The sequence below is a fragment of the Prunus persica genome, chromosome G5, assembly GCF_000346465.2.
Source record: "Prunus persica cultivar Lovell chromosome G5, Prunus_persica_NCBIv2, whole genome shotgun sequence".
In the NCBI taxonomy this organism is placed as follows: Eukaryota; Viridiplantae; Streptophyta; class Magnoliopsida; order Rosales; family Rosaceae; genus Prunus; species Prunus persica.
This window is the reverse complement of record NC_034013.1, coordinates 10,871,560-10,892,579: the sequence shown is the minus strand read 5'-3', so window position 1 is coordinate 10,892,579 and position 21,020 is coordinate 10,871,560. Positions and strand designations below refer to the sequence as shown.

The 21,020-nt window shown below is 36.1% G+C and overlaps 2 protein-coding genes across 2 annotated transcripts; both read left to right on the top strand.

Moving 5' to 3' along the window:
* Positions 3,964-10,169, top strand: LOC18776843. The gene is made up of 7 exons (XM_020563778.1): positions 3,964-4,494; positions 5,575-5,791; positions 6,154-6,221; positions 6,376-7,960; positions 8,039-8,373; positions 8,520-8,685; positions 8,783-10,169. Exons 2-7 carry the CDS (start codon positions 5,599-5,601, stop codon positions 9,304-9,306), a joined length of 2,871 nt encoding a protein of 956 aa, XP_020419367.1. The 5' UTR covers positions 3,964-4,494; positions 5,575-5,598; the 3' UTR covers positions 9,307-10,169.
* LOC18775916 (GMP synthase [glutamine-hydrolyzing]) lies at positions 17,108-20,140 on the top strand. The gene is made up of 6 exons (XM_007209829.2): positions 17,108-17,875; positions 18,472-18,722; positions 18,824-19,199; positions 19,304-19,435; positions 19,527-19,702; positions 19,854-20,140. The coding sequence occupies exons 1-6, from the start codon at positions 17,330-17,332 to the stop codon at positions 19,975-19,977; spliced, it is 1,605 nt and encodes a 534-aa protein (XP_007209891.1). The 5' UTR covers positions 17,108-17,329; the 3' UTR covers positions 19,978-20,140.

The window sequence follows — 21,020 nt, the reverse complement described above, 5'->3', positions numbered from 1 at the left end:
TATAGTAATAGACGTAAAACGAAAATGCTTGGTTAAAATAGTGGAGACTCAATACTCAAAGGGTAGAACATTTATCTTCGCACTCATTAGAACGACTTCACCTTCTTATAACACAATATAATAAAGAGGTTAAAAACATGATGCAATTATCCTCATACTCGTTAGAACGACTTGCCTTGATTTTGACAATCATAATGCCCATGAGTTTTTTTAGCTCAAATAGCTTTGAAGGGAAAATGGATGGATAAAAAGGTATCTCCCAGATTCAATATTGATATTTTTTTTATTATTATTTTTAAGAAATTCTAGGATTGCATTCATAATTCAGTCAAAGAAGTCACAAATAGTCAATACAAAACTAGCCACAAAGGGCCATTACAATAACAGAGTCACCTAGATTCAATATTGATGTTTTAAACAAAAACACAAAGACAATTAGAATTACAAATAAGCATCATGCTTGTGATGATCTTTCTCCTGAGCTTAAAGTTTCATTCACCAAAAATTTCCACCTACTTACAAGGAGTATTAAAATAAAGGGTTAATCGTTTTATTAATTTCTGAATTTAAATTCGATTTGCATTTGAGTATCTCAATTTTCAAAATGGTTCCCATGGTCCTTTAGCTTTAGTTTCGTTTGGACAAATGGTCATGCCGGCAAGTTTGTTAACTTTTTCTGTTAAATGCAAAGGCAAAATGGTATTTTTATATTAAAATTAAAAAAATAAATAATTAATTATATCTTTAAAATAACAATAAAATAAAATAATTCAAGTTTGGGAGTAGAAATCGGGATAGAGGGGGAGAGAGAGTTTAATTTTAATTTGTTAGCTTTTTAAATTTTTTATTCATATTTTAATCAATTTTGATACAAAAATACCATTTTGACCCCTGCATTTAACATAAAAGTTAACAAAATTGACGGCATGACCATTTGTCTTAACGAAACTAAAGTTTAAGGACTACGAGAACTATTTTGAAAATTAAGGTACTCAAATACAAATCGAGTCTAAATTTAAAGACTAATAAAACAATTAACCCTAAAATAAAGCGTCAAAATATTCCAGTCCAACACCTCTGTATAAATTATTGGTTCCACTCGTAGAACATGTCTTGGTTTGATATGTACAAATCAACATTAAATGGGGATTGGTATTGTGTTAAATTTTCTCCATTGACTTTTGTTGCATGTCATAAGAGAGGAGGGCATGGTCCAATTGGATAAGACAACCATATTCAGTCGCACCAAGTAGACCCACAATAATAACATCCAAGTAATCAATGGGTTCGTTATCATATTATCGTCTCTTAATATCGCTTGTATAAAAATATGATTATCAATTATTATGAATATTGTATATCAACTTGATATTAATAGTATATGTGACATATGCACTTATTATTATCTAAGATTTGTCATATAAGCAAGCCCTGGCTCTTGTACGAGAATAACTTTCATGCAATGAGAATATGTAATTAACTTAAAATATCGTCACAATAGCATCTCGTATGGATAAGTTTACGTTCTTTTGAAGTTGTAGGAACATTGCTCACAATTTTGAATAAGCCTTTTTTTCTGTTGCAATGTTCATGTGGTTGTTGGGGCTTGCGGTCCCAAGTGGAATCTTAAGGCTAACGCAACCCATGCGAGGCCAAGAGTAGTAGTTGCACACACATAAGCATGCATACGCATAGCCTCTAGGAATCATAATAATTTACACATACTTTCATATAATAAGGTTCCTTCTTTCCATTGTTTTCAAACTTTGTTTTCCCAACATTTCGACAACTCAACTTTTCATTTATTTATTTATAATTATAATTGGTGTTGCCTAATATTCTAAATTCTCAAGCATAATCCAAAGTTTGTTGTGAAAAGTATTATTGGGAAGTCAAAGGGAAGTTTAACCACTTGATGCGAAATTATAAGATCCCGCGGTGACTAGAATTTGCCCCTACAAAATCGACTTTTAAGATAAACATGCTGGAGATAGCTCATGTACACAATTCCAAGATGAACACTATGAAATCTAAATTCAACATTTTCATTTTCCATAGTCAACATGGTACGTAAAATAGAGGTTGCAGATAGCTATTTTCAATTGAGTGTGTTGATTTTAGTCCCATATCTTCCATGACTAAATTGTAGGTGGAATTATAGATCTACGTAGGACTTATTGGGGCCATTAGTTTTTTTTTTATTTTTTAAATTTTATAATTTAAAAAAAAAAGGACTAGTTAGTGACGAACCATGACAATCCACTCTTTCGAGGGCCAGGAAGACTCACACACACGTTTCCGCGCACCCTGACCATTAGTTTTGATTTTGATTGAGCCAAAAAGCATGTTTGTTGTCCTTAATTTCAACATTTCATTGTTGTTTGTTCATGAATTAGCTATCTTAGAACTGAAGGCAAAATTAATACATATTAAATTTGGGGACCATCGTCACATTTTGTGGCAGCCATCAAGGACTCAATCTGAATTAAGAACTCGACAATGTCATTCAATTAAGACTATTTTCCTTTTTCTTTTTTCTTTTTTAATAACCATAGAAATTATATTTCTGACACCTAATTTGACTGGACCAATATGACTTCTCTGTTACTATTTTTTTGGACAGAAAAGTACAAGGCCCTGACTATCCAGCTGAGCCAGGCACCCATCCAGAAATCCATGGTAATTATAAGATGTATTTATGGAGGTCAAATTTTGAAAAATATAAGCCAAGTATTTCAAACTTTTGTAGTAAAAGACATGAAAATTTTAAAATTTGTCTGAGCCAGCAAGCTTAGGGACTGGCTGTCTGGCTGGCTGGCTATGGCTGCTTCACATTCAGATTGAGAAAGATCAGTGTTTTGTCACCTACGACGACAACGCCTCCACATAATCCGAAAACGCACCCTATTTCATGAACCCCAAAACAAAACAAGTCTACATCGTGATCATGAAAATGCAGCTTTTCATTGTCTTTTTTTAATTAATTATAACAAATAATTATTTGTTACCAAGAATGTGTTGTGTTAGATCGAGAACCTATGTTATGTTATCAAATGTTAATTCATATTCAAATAAAATTCACATTGTGTTGTATTGTTCGTGAGATAACGTTATTTTATTAGATAGTCTTAAGTTTAAATTTGCATGATATTTTAAAAGTGTGTGTATAAAAAAATTCCCCTTTTATTTTTTAACTTTGACAAAAAGAAAAGAAAAATAGAAAAAGAAAGATAAGGTTATGTTATCAATGTCTCAAATAAGAATCTTGATGATTAATGTTCTGGATTTAATGAAATACTAAACCATTTTGACAACTTAACTTTATATAATAATAATTATTAGTACTTAATAAAATATAGACAACTAAAAGATGGGTGCAAAAATGTTTATCTTACGACTGTTTGATAAGAGATAATCTCTTAGATCATTTCCACTCATCCCTCTTTTTCTGTAAATAGTGATTGCTCTTGGGTTACTATGACAATGGGTGGAAATGCATCAAAAAATTACTACGGGAGTCGCCATGGCACAATGGAGTGAAAGTGCTCTTATTATGAATAATTCATACCTTTTGTTTTTTTAAATATCTAACTACAAGAGAGAGGGAGTTTTCAACACACACTGCTAACACATATGGAGATTCAAACCTAAAGCAACTGGTCTGCAATTTAAAGTTCTTTTTTACTGGACTATACCTCGTTGGAGAATTCGTAATTGAGTGCAAACAACCGAGTACACTGCCTTGTAACTGCCCTAACCCACATATGGATTAACCAATATATTTTAAAATACATAATCAATTTCACAAGATATAATATGTCGGAAATCTTTGATAAGAAAAGACAAAAAAAATCCAAAGGCCGTCCATTTACAATATCATTGTTATTGTAACACTCATGTCATAGTATAGCATAAAAATCTTATTATAAAATTCAAACACGTAAACAGACATCTTTTTATCTTTAGCTTAACGTGAAGAGAGAGAGAAAGTGTTGAAAACAAAGGGAGGTGATGAGACTCTGACGACGGTTGAAGATGGAAATGCAGAGAGAGAAAAAGAGAGAGATAGAGAGAGAGAGAGAGAGAGAGAGAGAGGGAAGTGGGAAAGCTACTAAACTTAATTTTTCCTTCAGTTGAAAGCTTTCCTCCTCAATCCTCATCCTTGGTGTCTCTGCAAATTGCAATTTACCAGTCGCTGTCGCCATAAATCTCGCTCCCCTTTATATCTCTTTCTTTCACTTTTTTTATTATTTATTTTTTCATAGTGATTTTCCATTCTTCTTCTCCTTATTCATGGCTCTCCAGCTCCCATTTGGGACTAAGCATTCTGGGTTTCTGGATATAAATTTAGTTTGATGTTAAAGATTGAAACTTGCTATATTTAAAGCAAGAAGTCCATAGCCTCCTCTGCATACGTTCTCTCTTTTCAGTCAAAAAGCAAAAAGCTTCCCTTTTTCTTTCTCAAGCACTGCAGAGGACTGAAAGCTTTTTCAGGTACCTCTCTCTCTATCTCTCTGTTTCTTATTTCCGTGTAGAAATTTCTTCATCTCAGTTGATGTTTGTAACATTTAAAATCTTGTGCTTGCAAGTTTATACAGTTTATGTATTTGGTTTGGTTGTTAGACAAGAATTTTCGTTGGAAACACTTTCCATATTAGAAACAAACAGAAAATGTCTCTTTATTTGATTAGTGCTTTAGCAAATTAGGAGCTAATCACACTTACAGAGGCAGCCACAGAGCTGCTAAAATTGAGGTAGCGCAGAGTAGAAGATACTTTGGCTTGAATTTCCTCCTTTTTTCTTTTTCTTGTTCTATAATTTTCAATGAATTGCTGAAAAGTTAGTTAGGTGTTTCAACTTTGAAGGTAAAAGATTTATTGGGAAATGAATTGATGGCCATGGCCTGTCTGTCACTCAAGCCATGACTAGCAATACTTGAGGCTAAAGTTCCATCTTCAGAAGGAATCTACGATTTTTCCTCCAAATAAACAAATCATATTAGGTGTGATTGTTGAAGAAAACACATGGTGGGACAACACGTTTAAAATAATTTGCGCACTACAAACACCTAAGTACAAAACACACATAAAACAAGGACACAAGCCAAAGACAATATTGCAGATTGCATCTAATACAATCATCTATAGTACAGAAGATTATATTTTCAACTGGTGTTTCTCTTGACTTGAGTGTGCACTTGGATATAAACATTTTTATGCTTATATGTTGTTTCTTCTTGGTTAGGTGCATGACATTGTATATGCGTTTGGATTATAGAAAACTGTCCTTCACAGGGTGAAACTTATGCGAAAAAATTGTTTTTCTATTCTTACATGACAAGTCATCTTTTAATTTATTCACGTCTTTTATTCATTTATTTTGCGTGAAATTATTTCAAAGTACCAATATTATGCTATCCGAGAGACAAATAATTGCATTATTATTGGGATCATCAGGTTTGAAATTAACACAATATTATGTTGTATGCTGTGTACTAAGCTGTTCATCCCCACAGTTTCTTTTTCTTTTTCGTTATTCTCTATTTTGATGTTAATTTGGTGTTATCTGCTATAGCCAAGCTCTCCCAGTTCAATCATCATGGCAAAGATGACACCAGTAAAAAGCCCTATGCCGAAAAGTCCTATGCCAAAAAGTCCTATGCCAAAAAGCCCTATGGTATGTGAGAAGTACGAGACAGGCTGTATGTGGCATTTATATGGCCTCTTCAACTTCCGTCAAGGTCATTCCAATAAGAAGAGGCTTTCACATAAGAGGCATACAAACAGACTGGGTAAGAATTTTTCGTTATGCTGTACAATGACAAATGCAAGACAGATGCAAGTCTTTATGAACTGCTTGTACTCAGCCAGCTGCTGTATTCGATAAACTATTACATGCATAATTGTGAACTAAACAATGCTGAAGCAAGATGATAGCGTTTGTTTTCATCATTTCACGAAGTGCTGATAGACTTATCAAAGAGTAATTAAAAGTACTGAATAAGATATACCTTGAAATTCTTTTGCAGTATTGAAAACATCATTGTACTCTGTTATGATTTTCTATAATATTTATGCATTTGTTTTATATTCTTCTAATTATTATATTCAATAAGATTGAAAAGTTTATCTATTTATTTTTCTTTGTATGTAGATGATGGAAATTTTAAGACCAAGCTTGATTTGCTTAACAAAATGGACGAGAAGGGCCAAAGCATGGATGTAAGTTCCATTAGGCTCGTTTCTTCTGTACTTTTTCTTCATTTTGGTCTCTTTTTTATTTAATATTCTCTCACAGTATTGACCGCGCTGGCTGGTTACTTGATCAATTAAAGCATTAGAAGAATTAACTGATTAGCAACTTTAATTGTTCCAGGACAGAATGAAGAACAAAAATCAGACAGTCGATTCTGATATGGCAAGTAAAAGAAAGCTTAAGGGAGAAGACTTGTCCACTGAGCCGCAGATGAACAAGAAGTTTGCTACTGATGAAGGGGAAGATATACCATCTAATTCCAAATTTGTTGGTCATTTACCAAAAAACAATAGAAAGACTAGCAAAACTCGTCAGAGATCCCATGAAGCTAAGCATCAAAAACATTCTAATTCAGTTTTGGTGGAAGAACCTTTGAATAAGCTCAACTCAGCAGCACTGCCAGAAGTATCTAGCAAAGAGGTACATAGCAAAAACCGACGAGGATGCGGTTGTAAAAGTATTGATACCGTGAAGCATGACCAGCATAATGAGATTAATCTTGTGCCAGTACAGCTGAATGCAGCTGAGGCCATCATAAATCAGAAATTCGTTGATGGGGTGAACCACCAGTCTAAACAATTATTAGATGCATTAGAAATTTTGAATTCGAATAAAGAGTTATTTCGAAAACTCCTACAAGACCCAAATTCTCTGCTAGTCAAACACATCGAAGACCTCCGAGACTCTCAGGTAAGAACACATCAGAGTAAATCTCCCGGTGAAGCCAACATTTCAGAATATCGGACAAGCAAAGCAAGGCAATCTGAAGGTCCTTCCAGTATTCACACGTTGAAATCCTGTGATATTTACCCGTCTCAGGAAAATGGTGAGTCCGAGTTTCCAGAGAGAATAATAGTTTTAAAACCTGGCCCAGCAAGCATGGAAATTTCTTCAGAGAGTATCAATACCTCTATGCAAAGCTTGAGAAATAATGGGCAGAGAGACACACCTGCAGATTCTTCCTTTAGCCGTATAAAGAGGAAACTGAGACATGCTATATCGGAAAGCAGAAAAGAGCAGCACTCCAAGTCAATCGATGGTACACTAAATACATCTCCCTGCCAAAGCACAGGAGATGATTGTAAAGGAAAGGGTATGAAGATCATTAGAAGCAATTCACCTATTGTTGATGGTGGAGGAGTGACCAAGTCTTCTCTTGATATCAAGAAAAGAGAAAACATAGGCAAGGTGAAACAATGTGAATCAAGTATTGGACGCGAAGCTGCATCAACCAGTGGAAGTGGTCTTGGAAGCTCAAACTTTTCGCTTGTTAGCCAACCCGAGCGAGAGGAATCTGAAACTTCTGTGGAGGCTGGGAAACATCTCTCAGAATTGTTAAACAATGGGAACAAGGAGAAGAGCTACTTTGAAAGGCAGGCACAAAAAACATGGGGAAGTGTGATGTCATTTCCTGAGTATGACTTCTTGCCTACATGTAATCCGGTAAGGGACTGGGAAAATAGGTTCCTTAATGAGCAAATGACATTTTCACCCTACAGCAATTGTCAAATGGTATATGAGAACAAGTGGAGGCTTAATAAAGAAAAGAAAGCCAGCTACTCAAGTCCATTGAGGCAGGACGTAGAGGCCCTGCCTGACAATAAGAAACTCGATGATCAATTGCAAGTTTTTGATACACGGCAAAATAACTCAGATTATCCTTTTACTGACATCAATGTGCTGGGAGATATTTCAAGCCCTAAAGGTTTGGAGTTACTAAATATAGATTTTTCATTGATCTCTAAGGTTCTCTTCTGTTTAGCTAATAATCCATCTCCTGCAGGCTGTGTCCAAATTTTAGAGAACGATAACACCATGCACCATGGAGAAACTAGTTCTTTAGAAGTGCCTTCCGAATCTGAAAGCGCATACAAATTTGATACCATAAAAGCTAACTATACTATCCGCCCAGGAGAAACTAATTATTTGGAAGTTCTATCCAAACCAGATTGCACGGAGAAGACCAATACCACAGAGACTAATGATACTTCATACCAAGGAGAAACTCAGCATTCGGAAATACTGACTGAACTAGACAGCACAGACAAGGCTCTTGATCAGAGCTCAGAAACAACCAACATGTACGAGGAAGAGGAGTATTTTAAGAGATCCAGACAGGTAAAGTGCCCGAATTGATTTTCTCTCAAATTATATTGGAATTATTCTCTCTACCACCTGTTCTTTTCTTTGCCAATTATTGTGCTTTATTACGTTGTCTTGTTACTGATCTTGAGATTTTTCTGGATTCACCTTTTGAGGATCAGCCATTAACATCTTCACCGGATGTTTTTCAATCAAGCCCTTCAAGTATTCAGAGAGTGGAAGATTCTGATGGCATCGAAGATAAAGGAGAACAGCCAAGTCCAGTTTCTGTACTTGAGCAGTTTTTTGTAGATGCCACCTGTTATGCAAGCACCATATCTGAACCTGGTACACCTTCATCAGGATCTACCAATTTTTCCTTCTTTTTTTTCTTCTTCTTCTTCCCAATTCACTTCATGTAACTGAGTTCAACCATGCCATGCAGCTGAAGAGCACCACTCTGCTCTTCTTGTGAAGTCCCCTTTGGAACCTGAAACCTCTTCTTTGAATGAACATGAATATATCTCTGAGTACGTGATGGCCGTGCTGCAAGCTTCTGGCTTGAATTGGGAAGAGCTCTCGATGATGTGTCAATCATCCGATCGACTGCTTGATCCATTCTTGTTTGATGCAGTAAAGTTGCAGCCTAACCAATTCCATGGTGATTGTATGCTCCTCTTTGACTGTATAAATGAAGTCCTTGTCGAGGTATATCATACTCATCTTCCATGCTCTCCTTGGGTGTCATTTATCAAGCCAAATGCCAGAAGAAAACTTTGCATTGAGAAAACTGTGATTCATGAAGTGATGAAGTCTGTGCATCCATCACCTCATACAATGCAGCAAATTGTTGAAAAGGACATAGCAGAGTCTGGAATGTGGCTGGATATCCGAAATGATGTTGAGGAGACTGTTTTTGAGATGGTAGAAGATGTTTTAGAAGGGCTGATCATGGAAACCATATTTTAGCGGCTCTTCTGAAAAACTGTATATTGCTATATAGCTGTGCTTTGGTCTGCATTGGACCAAGGAAATCAGGGCAAGCTTGGGTAGGTTAGACCAACTGGTTTCAAGTCACTTGAGAAATGTATTTGGACAATTTGAACAAATCATGCAAACACAAGGTTACTACATGGGGAGCTGGTTTCAGGGAGCTTCTTGCAGATGTGCATAAGATCGTCATGGGGTACCCTTGGATCAATTGTAAGGCTCAAATTTTGCGTATACTCTGTACAGTTTATATTAAACTTCTGATAGCTACTAATTATTGGCTCATGATCCTATACAAAGTGCACAGCCCTCCCCCCCCACCCCGGATCTTTTGACTCTCTCCATCTTTTTCCTGTTAAATAGAGGAGCTCAATGTTTTATCAAGCTAGATTATAAGTCTTGTGATGTGTCTACAAAATGCGCCAACAATGTATTTCAAGCTAGCTTAGAAAAAAAAAGAGGAAGAAAACAAATACTATGAAAGGTTGAGTCGTCGATGCATTTATTTCGAGTTTTTCTATTTAAACCCCGCACTTCTCTTTGTTCACCCCATATTCTAAGTTCACCCCCAAGAACATCTTTCCAAACTACACCTAAATACACACCCAGCAGAAAAAATAAATAAATAAACTCATCAACCTCACACCCCGCACCCGAATCCTAAGATCTTCAAGTCCATCTTGTAGTTTCATACCAGCATTTTGCAGGCATTACTGCATCGTTATTCTTTTGCACCCGAATATTTTCTTTTTTGTAGAACATGTTCTGTAATTTTTCAATGTAACATAGTGTGATAAATATTTTACAAGTAATAGCTTACAAGTGTAGTCGTTCTTCATCAAGAATTTTGTTCTGCTCTGAAAACGGATTTGACACATGGTATTTTTATGTACGTTTTCTTATTATATATATATATATATATGTTGTACATGGATGCAATAAACACTACGTTTATATTATTGAGGGCATTATGTCAATTTAGGAGATAAATAGAAACAGCAAGCAGAAGTGTTGGGCCGGGGGCGTGGAAGAAATCTGTTAATAAAAGAAAGAGAGGGAGAGAGGTGAGGAAGGAACGCAAAGCCGGGGGAATTTGTAAATCCACTCCCTCCATATCCAGCTATATTACTCTCACAATCCCAATTTAGGGTTTGTGAAGAGAAGATGAGAGTGTGGTAGGTTTCTTGGATTGAAAAAATCTGACAATAGGGTGCAGATGAGTTTGTGTAGGAACAGTCTTGCATGCAACTTCCCATTTTCTCTTTAACTGTCAAGAAAAAACAGAATCATTTTTATGAGAGAGAGAGAGAGAGAGAGAGAGAGAGAGAGAGAGAGAGAGAGAGAGTTAAATTAAGAACTATATAGATAAAGAGGCAGAGGGTACCATGGCTAAATTTGTGAAACTGGTGAAGTGAGCAACCAATTTTGCAGTAGTAATGGGAGAGATCCACAGGGTTCTGAGGTAGATTAGGATCAGGAGGACACTTCCCCAGACATAGTCTGACACATAAAACTGGTAACTGATCACAATTGTTGAGGCACTGCTGGAAACAGTGTTCATCTGCAATTGCATTTCCAGTGATTAATAGAATGACCACCATCACCACCACTGAGGCACCCTTCAACTCCATCATCAAAGTCTTACTTGGTGTCCAAGGAACTCTCCACTTCTGAAATACACCTTGGCCAATCTGATGACCCAAGAATACCTTTATAGGCCACATTGGCGCGCATCAGATTTGGTAACTCATAAAATCTCAAGTGCTGCTGAATTTGCTAGTTATTGTGAATTTCTTGGATTTTCCTAAATTAATGCAGGTCAATTTCAACTAGTTTCTTTCATTTTTCATTCAAATTTTCTAGTGTGGACAAATTTTCTTCTTAACTCAAAGATTCAGCCTTTAAGATGCTCCTTAATTGCAAAGGGGCTTGTAGCTATAGTGGTGAAGAGAAGTTATCCATGCATCTGAGATCCTGTGTTTGCTTGTTATTGCGAACCATATATCTTTAGTATTTTCTTTAATTAATGCAAGTCAATTTCAACTGTCTTCTTTACATTGTTCAGTTTTCTACAAAAAAATCTCAACCTTTTTTTCAAATTTTTTTTAATTTTATTAAAAGCAATAGTAATTTTATTGAGAACACAGAAAAAAGTACAGAATAATCGCAATGCCAAATATGAGTACAACATCTCCAGTGACCAAACACAAAAATAAATTGGTTTGATCTGGAGAGAATTACGCACGCCAGAAAAACCTAAAAACTCCAATTCGGCAGACAAGAAGCACATGTACTCAGACCTACAACATAGATTCACCGCGCAACGACAGTAACGACAAATCAGCATCGAAAAGTCGAACACTAAATACAAACAATAGCAAACTCGTATTGAGTTTTTGAGAATTATTATACTAAAATAAACATAGAAACAAGGACACCGCACCACTTCCTCTCCAGCAAACCAAAGAGACTCGTAGCACCTATCCTTAAGATTTTCCATTAATTAATCCAAGCCAATGTCAACTATAGTTTCTTTTATTTTACTTAAGGTTGGTAGAGCTTAGTAACCGTCATATCATGCAAAAAAAATTCGAAGTACATAAGGTAGCTGGTTCTATGAGAATGGCTGCTAGAAACTCCAACAGTGACATTTATGTTGCTGGCAACATTTGCTTTACTTTTTAATGGAGATATTGCAGTTCAAGGATGGGGAAGGTTATCAAAGGATGAAGACTTGGAGCTGGACACACTGCTTAACCTTATCAATAAACTTCCAATCAAGAGTTTCAGGGTAATTAAACTCTCTTTTAAATGCTCAAAACAGTACTAGTTGAGACAGTTTTAGTTTGTTGAACTCGTCTTTGGCTTTCTTCACTTTTCTCACCAACAGACTGGATATGGTAATATTGCAGATTGCATTGATATCTACAAACAACTTGCTTTCGATCATCCTCTGCTCAAGAATCATACAATCCAGGTTAAATGTTTGTTTCAGTATCAAGCGCGCGAGTGATTGACAATTGTTGATTGGTGTGTACTTCAGACCAATTAATAGTTAAAATCACTCACGTGTTTGTAGGCGACTCACGCTATCAAAGCTCTTCATACAATACAGCTTAGTAATGTATGTTCACATTTATATATCTTGGTTCAAATTGTTCAATGCAGATAAAACCCACAAAGGTGCCAAGAGGGAATGCAAATGAAGAATTGAAACGTTTAAATACTCACAATATGTGCCTAGGAACCTACATTGCCCACAAGGATCAGTGCCCATGAGAAGGCAACAAGGGAAGATCTAATAATGGCAAAAAATATGAAGTCTTTGGGACTAAACTACCCAATTACAAAAACTCACAGGAGCATCTCCAATAAAATTGACATAAAGGGCCATCATGTAAGTACAACTTTCTCATAAATAAGAAGACCATCATCTTAATTAGCATAACAATTAGCAAGGGGCGCCAAGTAGCTCAAGTGGTTAAGAGTATTTATCCTGCATAGGTCCTAGGTTCGGTTCCCCCTTTCCCTAATATCGCTTGTATTAGAAGAAGAAAAAAAATAGCATCCCAATTAAAGTAATACCTAGTTGATATCATATTTGGAATGAATTAGTCTTTCTTTTTACAATTGAATTGATTGATTCATAAAATAATTGGTTTGGTTTTTTTTTTACTTCTTTCCTTAAATCATCAGGCTGCAGTGCTAGAGTATAGAAACTCAATTTATGGAGGCAGAGGACGCACTAATATTTGGAACCCCAGTGTTCCACAAACTCAATTTAGCCTTTCAAGTATGGCTCTTGCAAATTGGTCTAGGGAGCCGCATTACACTATACAAGCTGGTTGGAGCATCTGCTGTAAACCCCTCCTTATGATAAAATTGCAAATTAATTATTTTTAACCTTTCAGGTTAATCTAAATCTATATCCCTATGGCAGCCGACTTTATACTTTTTGGACTGTAAGTCTTTAATTTCAAGTCTCAACTTTGCATTTTCTTTTCATTTATTTATAAATTTTGAAATACCATGTATATTGCAGGCAGATGGTTACCAAAAGACTGGTTGTTCCAATATTTTATGTCCAGGATTTGTGCAAGTTAGCTCTGATATACCCCTTGGCCTCAAGCTACCAACTTCTATTTACAGGGGTAAACAATATGATATGCTGCTCAGTTTACATCAGGTGCCCATCCCTCTACTAATTTTACTGCCAATATAATGTGTGTCTCATTTGTATAAAAGACATAATGATCATTATCGTTAGTCAATGTGGTAGAAATAGATTACTGATTATGTGCGAGGTGTGATAAAAAATGCGATCAGTTTTATTACTTTATATCAAAGTCTTAGAACAAGCAACTAGTACTTTGATTAAAAAGATAAAAGAGTTTTACTAGAAACAGTCGCTTGCAGGCGTGGGTAACTAGATGACAGTCCTTAACTTTTCTCGAAAGACGACTTCCAAACATCGATGTTATATCAATGAATCACTTCCCCTCAACCTAATGTGTGTTACTCTTTCATGACAATATAGGATCGTCATACAAAGAATTGGTGGCTCATATTTGAAGATGCATACGTTGGTTACTGGCCAAGAGAAATATTCACTAGTTTGGCACATGGAGCTTCTCTTATGTCATGGGAAGGAGAGATTTACAGCAAAGTAACAGAACTAAGCCCACCAAATGGGAAGTGGTCATTTTCCAGAAGAAGGCTATCGGAAGTCTCCTTATATCCGTCAGATTAAAGTCGTTACTGATCGATCACAAGATTATGTTGATCCTGAAGATGATGATCTCAAAATGTACATTGATAAACCTTATTGCTATAATGGTAGACAGGTTACCATGTTGATCCTCTTAAGCTTCTTTGTCATGAGAATAAGTTGAATATAGTTTTTTTCTGCTCAAAAGTAAAAGATTGATCTCAAAGAAGAAATCCAAGCGTTGAACAAATGGGATGGACATTGATTTTTGTTTACCTTATTATTATTATTTTTTTTCTTTCTCTTTTGCATGCTTTTGTAATTAATCATATCTTTGTTTTTCTCTTTTGTCACCAACAGACTGAAAATGGCGATATTGTAGATTGCATTGATATCTACAAACAACTAGCTTTTGATCATCCTCTCTCTTCAAGAATCATACAATTCAGGTCACATTGATACCTACAACTTACAAGCATGCCACAATATGTGCCTAGGAACATACGGTGTCCACAAGGATATGTGGCAATGAGGAGGACGACAAAGGAAGATCTAATAGTAATGGAAAAAATTACAGAATCTGTAGGACCAAACGACCCAACAAAAAATACTGGCGCAGCTCCATTATGCTTCAAATAGAAGGTCATGATGTAGAGTAAATTTTTTAAATAAAATCATTGTAGATGGCTCCACAAAAATCAATGGTTGTGACAAAGTCATGCTCCTACACACGAATGACGCTACCATAACTTTTTCTTTTTTTCTAATTTTTATATTTTTTTTCCTTGATGAAATTAGTCAGCAGTGCTCGAATTTAGAAACCATAATCACGGAGAAAGAGGACGCGTCAATATATGGAACCCTAGTGTCCCCCCCACTTCCGAATTTCGAAACGATGATACACATCATTTGGTGAATAAATTTGGAACTAATGAAACAAGAGACTAGTAAAAACTAGTAAGTTATGACAAGTGACAAAACACAAATTAGTTTTAGGTAGTATCATTTCTTAACAACCTAACAAAGTTGATAATTGACTATTTGTCATTTCTCACCTGTGTTCGTTGCTTGTTTTTACAAACCTTTCAGGTTAATCTAAGTTTATAATCCCAGTGGCAGCCGACTTTATTCCTACTAGACTGTAAGTCTGTAATTCTCAAATATCAACTTTTTACTTTTAACCTTTTCTTTGTCAAATTTAATGTCCTTTTACCATACATGCAGGCATATGGTTACCAAAAGACTGGTTGCTTCAATCTTCTGTGTCCCGGATTTATACAAGTTAGCTCCGGTGTGCCTTTTGGCTTCGATCTACCCATTTTCGCTTACACGGTTGAATAATATGAGTTCAAATCTCAGTTTTATTTTATTAAAGGAGGTCATGAGTTCAAATCTCATGAACAATGATTGCTGAATGAGAAATAGTAAAAAGAACAGATCATATCATGTAAGTCTTTTAATTTGTCTTTTAATACATTGAGATGAGGTTAATCAAACCGTAACATATTCTAATCTTAATCCATTTCCCTTAGCCTAGAAAACCCATTGTTTGTGTTAAGTACTAGTTTAATTGTAAAAGATGTTCTCTTTTTATGTTTTCCTTTTTCTTAACGTGTATATAATTACCTTTCGATACAGGATCGTGCAACAAGGAATTGGTGGTTCATGTTTGAAGACAAATACATTGGCTACTGGCCAAAACCAAATATTCATCAGCTTAAAACAAGGGGCGTCTTGTTTTTCATGGGGAGGAGAGGTTTACATCCAACCAACAGACCTAAGCCCTGCCATGGGAAGTGGCCATTTTCCACAAGAGGGTTATGAGAAGTCTGCCTATATCACTCAGATCATAGTAGTCATCAATGAATCTGCAGGTTATGGTGATCCTCCAGTAGATCCTTGCCGTCTAAAAATCTCTGCTGCTAAACCCTATTGCTATAATGTCATACAGCACGTAGGGAAGGCACCCTTGAGAATAATTTGAATGGTTTTTCTATTGTAAGTGTAACATTTTCTGCTCAATAGTTTGAGTGGTGAAGACGAAACTGTGGTGTTTGGGCAACTTATGGTAAATTGCAGATGAACAAAATGGAAGCCCAAAATACCCAACCCATAGGGGAAAGAAAAAGCCCAAAATAAAACAGAAACTGGCTTTACAAACCAAAAACGAAGGAAGAAAAAAAAAACAAGGATAAAAAGACAACAAAATAACAAAGAGGAATTTTTATTCCCAAAGTAATGGGAAAAGAATACCCAAGGGATTTCAAGCATATATACATAAAAATACCAGATGGGTATAACACGAATAAAATATGTATGTTTATTATTAGAAAATTTTCCTAAAAATACATGGTGAAAAATTCAGCTATTATATAAAAAAATTCATTTATGTATTTTATGTATTTGTAATTAATTAGTATTTATTAAGTAATTTATAAAATTAATTACAATACTTCAATACTAATTATTCATTAAATAAATAATAATTAATATAATTAAATAAGGGCTAAGATATTACTTAATCAAAAATATTAAACTAAACGAACTAATTTTAAATAAAAAATAAAAAACAAAGTCCACAAAAGAATTTAAAAATAGTTAATTACTATTTATTAAGTAATTTATGAAATTAGTAAAATATTTAAATACTAATTATCCACTGAAGAAATAATAATTAAAACATAATTACTAATTAAAGTAATTATAAAAAAAGAGAGTAAAATATTACTTAATTACAAAAAAGAAAACCAATTTGTGCCGTATAGCCGCGCGGCTATACTATTTAAATCTTAATATATTTTAAAAGTATAGCCGCGCGGCTATACTTACGCATATAAAACGCAAATTCAGTACATTCCAAAAAATGTATTTACCAGAGATCATATCTACGGTGAGCAGATGTTGCTGCCGATGCTTTGTCTGCTAGGAGCATCGATTTTGGTACTGGAATTCATCTTTGTGAGACGGCTCCTGACTTCCTGAAGGATATTTTGTATGCTGATGCCATGAGTGTGTCCAGGCATCGTTTTGTTGCTGTTTAGGTTTTGTTGTGCTGGGCTTTTAGACCCCAATGTTAAATAATAATAAAATGCAATTTGATAGACGAAAAAGGTTGTCAAAGACCCACTTCCCACCAAACCTTGCAAAAACCCTAATTTTCCATTTTTTGTCGCGTTCCTTAAACCCTACCCTCCAATGTAAAGCACAGCCACTCACACTCAATCCCCAAAAACCCTCACCTCCCCGTAAACCCTAGCCACCTCTCACCACCGCTGCCACCACCACCAAAACCCCATGGACCCAAAAGCCGTGAAATCGGAGCTCGTCCTGATTCTCGATTATGGCTCCCAATACACCCACCTCATCACCCGCCGAATTCGATCCCTCTCCGTCTTCTCCCTCTGCATCTCCGGCACTAGCTCTCTCAAATCCATCACCGACCTTAACCCTAAGGTCGTCATCCTCTCCGGCGGGCCCCACTCGGTCCACACCCCAGACTCGCCGAGCTTCCCTGCCGGATTCGTCGAGTGGGCCGAGGCCAATGGAGTCTTTGTCCTCGGTGTGTGCTATGGGCTTCAGCTGATAGTGCAGAGGCTTGGCGGGGAAGTTAGGGTTGGGGAGAAGCAGGAGTATGGGAGGATGGAGATTGAGGTGGAGATAAATTCTGGACTTTTTGGGTCCAAGAAAGTTGGGGATAAGCAGGTGGTTTGGATGAGCCATGGCGATGAGGTGGCGAAACTGCCTGATGCTTTCGAGGTCGTGGGGCGGAGCCAGCAGGGATCGGTGGCTGCAATTGAAAGTCCGATTAGGAGGTTCTATGGGTTGCAATACCACCCGGAGGTAATTGGGTTTGGTTTGGATTTTTGGATTTTGTTGTGGTTTAGTTGATTTTTGGATAACTGGATGTGGGTTTTATTAAATTTGGTGTCTGATGTTTCTTATTAGTGGTAAATTAAATTTAGAGTTTTTTCTCTTTTAGATTTTGAAATTAGTTATACAGGTTGTACTCAATTTTGTATAAGCAAATGGTTCAGTTTAGGTATGTTTTTGAAGTGGGTTGTAGTGATTTGGTTCTTGATGGGAATGGCTATGTTTGTCATGGCGTAGCATAAAAATAACTTACCTCATTAATTATCTTTGCTTTTATTTTTTGTTCATCTGTTCTGATTTCTGATGCAATGTTTTTTAAGTTGCTTCAAATGACTTGACTTTCATTTACAACATACATTGTTGTTGGTTCTGTTTGAAACTTTGCCACCTTCTGGGTTAGAATGTGATTGAAAAATAAATGTTAGAGGAATTGCTCTATGCATGAAATGTCTATTTCCTTTCTTGTTTGTACTTGCGTTTGAAAATGTTGTTAGTCGATCAAAATTTGAAATGTTATTGGCATTTAAAATTTGCTTCAGTCAATGAAATTTGAAAATCCTGTGTAGGTGACACATTCGCCGGAAGGGATGGAGACACTTCGATACTTTTTATTTGATATTTGTAAAGTCAGTGCAGGGTGGAGTATGGAAAACGTATTGGATGAAGAAATAAAAGTGATTAAAAGCACAGTAGGGACTGAAGATCATGTCATATGCGCGTTATCAGGAGGTGTCGATTCCACAGTTGCAGCAACTCTTGTTCATAAGGCAATTGGTGATAGGCTTCATTGTATCTTTGTTGACAATGGTTTATTGAGGTGAGAGAGCGAGCAAAATGGAGAGGTTAACATTTTGTGTATGTTGTAGACTTCAATTGTATATTTCGTGTTTACCTAATAGAAATTTCTTCTTCATGCAGATATAAGGAGAGAGAACGTGTAATGGAAACCTTTGAAAGAGATCTTCATTTGCCTGTTACTTGTGTGGATGCCACTGATCAATTTCTTAGTGAGCTTAAAGGTGTTGTTGATCCTGAGAAGAAAAGGAAAATCATTGGAAAGGAGTTCATTAGCATTTTTGATGCTTTTGCACATGATTTGGAGAAAAAATTAGGGAGGAAACCTTCTTACTTGGTCCAAGGGACACTGTATCCAGATGTGATTGAATCTTGCCCACCACCTGGAAGTGGAAGGACACACTCCCACACAATCAAGAGCCATCATAATGTTGGTGGGCTTCCCAAGGACATGAAATTGAAGCTCATTGAGCCTCTTAAGCTTCTATTCAAGGATGAGGTTTCATCTTCTACCTTCCTACTATGTTGCATATAGTATGCATTAATCTTCCTTTGGTAGTGTGCTGATTATTGACTTGTCCATTTTTTCCCCGACACATAAAGGTTCGGCAATTAGGGAGGATCTTGGATGTCCCCCAGGGATTTCTAAAGCGCCATCCATTTCCTGGGCCCGGCCTTGCAGTACGAGTCTTGGGTGATGTGACTACAGGCAATGCCTTGGATGTCCTCCGCCAGGTAAATTTGTTTTTATCCATGAGTTGAAGTCTTGACCGTCTTGGTTTTCTAATATTTATATGTCACGTTTTTATTTATTATTTCTTTTCAGGTTGATGAGATATTCATACAATCAATCAAAGATGCTGGGTTGTATGATGAAATCTGGCAAGCTTTTGCGGTGTTTTTGCCTGTAAGATCAGTTGGGGTTCAGGGTGATCAAAGAACACATTCTCATGTTGTTGCTCTCAGAGCTGTTACAAGTCAAGATGGGATGACAGCTGATTGGTATGCCTTCATCTGTGCTGCATATTCTGTTATTTATTTTCTATTACCTTTATGTTGGTTGTTGGGTATATGCCAAGTAGTTAGGCATGTTAACATCACTTGTTGATGCCATAAGCTCCTTGATAATGTGGCGCCACTTTGAAAATTTCAGGTACTATTTCGAACATAAGTTCCTTGATGATGTATCACGAAAGATCTGCAATAGCGTACGGGGTGTAAACCGAGTAGTTCAAGACATTACGTCGAAGCCTCCCTCCACAATTGAGTGGGAATGATGTCTTGTTCATTCGATGTTTCTAGCTGCACTTGTTGTGAAGTTAAGTAGTCTTCAGAAAGTTTTGATTGTTTTGAATGGAGATTTGAACGGTAATTCCATAAGCATTTATATGTAAACATCATGATTATAAATCATATTTCTTTTTGGTGATGGTTTTGGAAGTCTTCTTGTTCAATGAATTTTGACTTTAGGGGGTAATAATAGATAGCCTTTTTTTATGTAAAAATTGAGCCAGGTAGAGTTGATGGAATTAGGTCATGCTGAGATCACTTAATGAGTCTAGAATTCAATCCACTATGAATGGGTTTGTCCCAAAAAATTAATTTAGTACGGTTAAATTTAAACTTTGTGCACAATGTTTAGTGGGTGTTGCTCTCATTTCTTGTCTACTTTATTGTGTTCATAGTGGGGGGGTGGTGGGGTGGTTGTGCCTTCGGAAATTATGACAGTCCAATGCAGAAATGGGTGCACCAACCTTAGCAATAGAAACTCTGAGAAATTGTCTTTGGTTAAAAAGAGATCCTAAGATGAAAGATTTGAGCAAATGGTGTAACTAGTCCATGATCTACATGATAATCTATCATCATTTCTTTGAGGGTGACCATTGAAAATTATATGCACAGAGAACAGTTGTTGCCCAACTTTGAAAAGAAGATCAGACAGGCCACTTTGGACTTTGGCTTTTAAATCCACCAAGTAAAAACAAAAACCTCTTAATACGTTTAATCACAAGAAGAGCTATGATTAACCTCGTCATTTAGGCTGCAGCTTATGAAGGGTCCCAAGGGTCAAATCTACCATGTCTTGAATTGTGAATTTTAACCCCTATGATTATTTATGATTATCTTTCTTAATAATTCGATTTCTTTTTCTTTTTAAAAGAAAGATGAAATGAGAAGACGGGATTCGAACTCTGGTCTTGAGGGTGAAAAATCAGTATTTAAAATTATAAACTCCCATTTTTATAAACCGGTTTTCAATGATGAGTTCTAACCATAGATTTGATACATTGTGAGTGTCAAGTATTTACTAACTTTATAA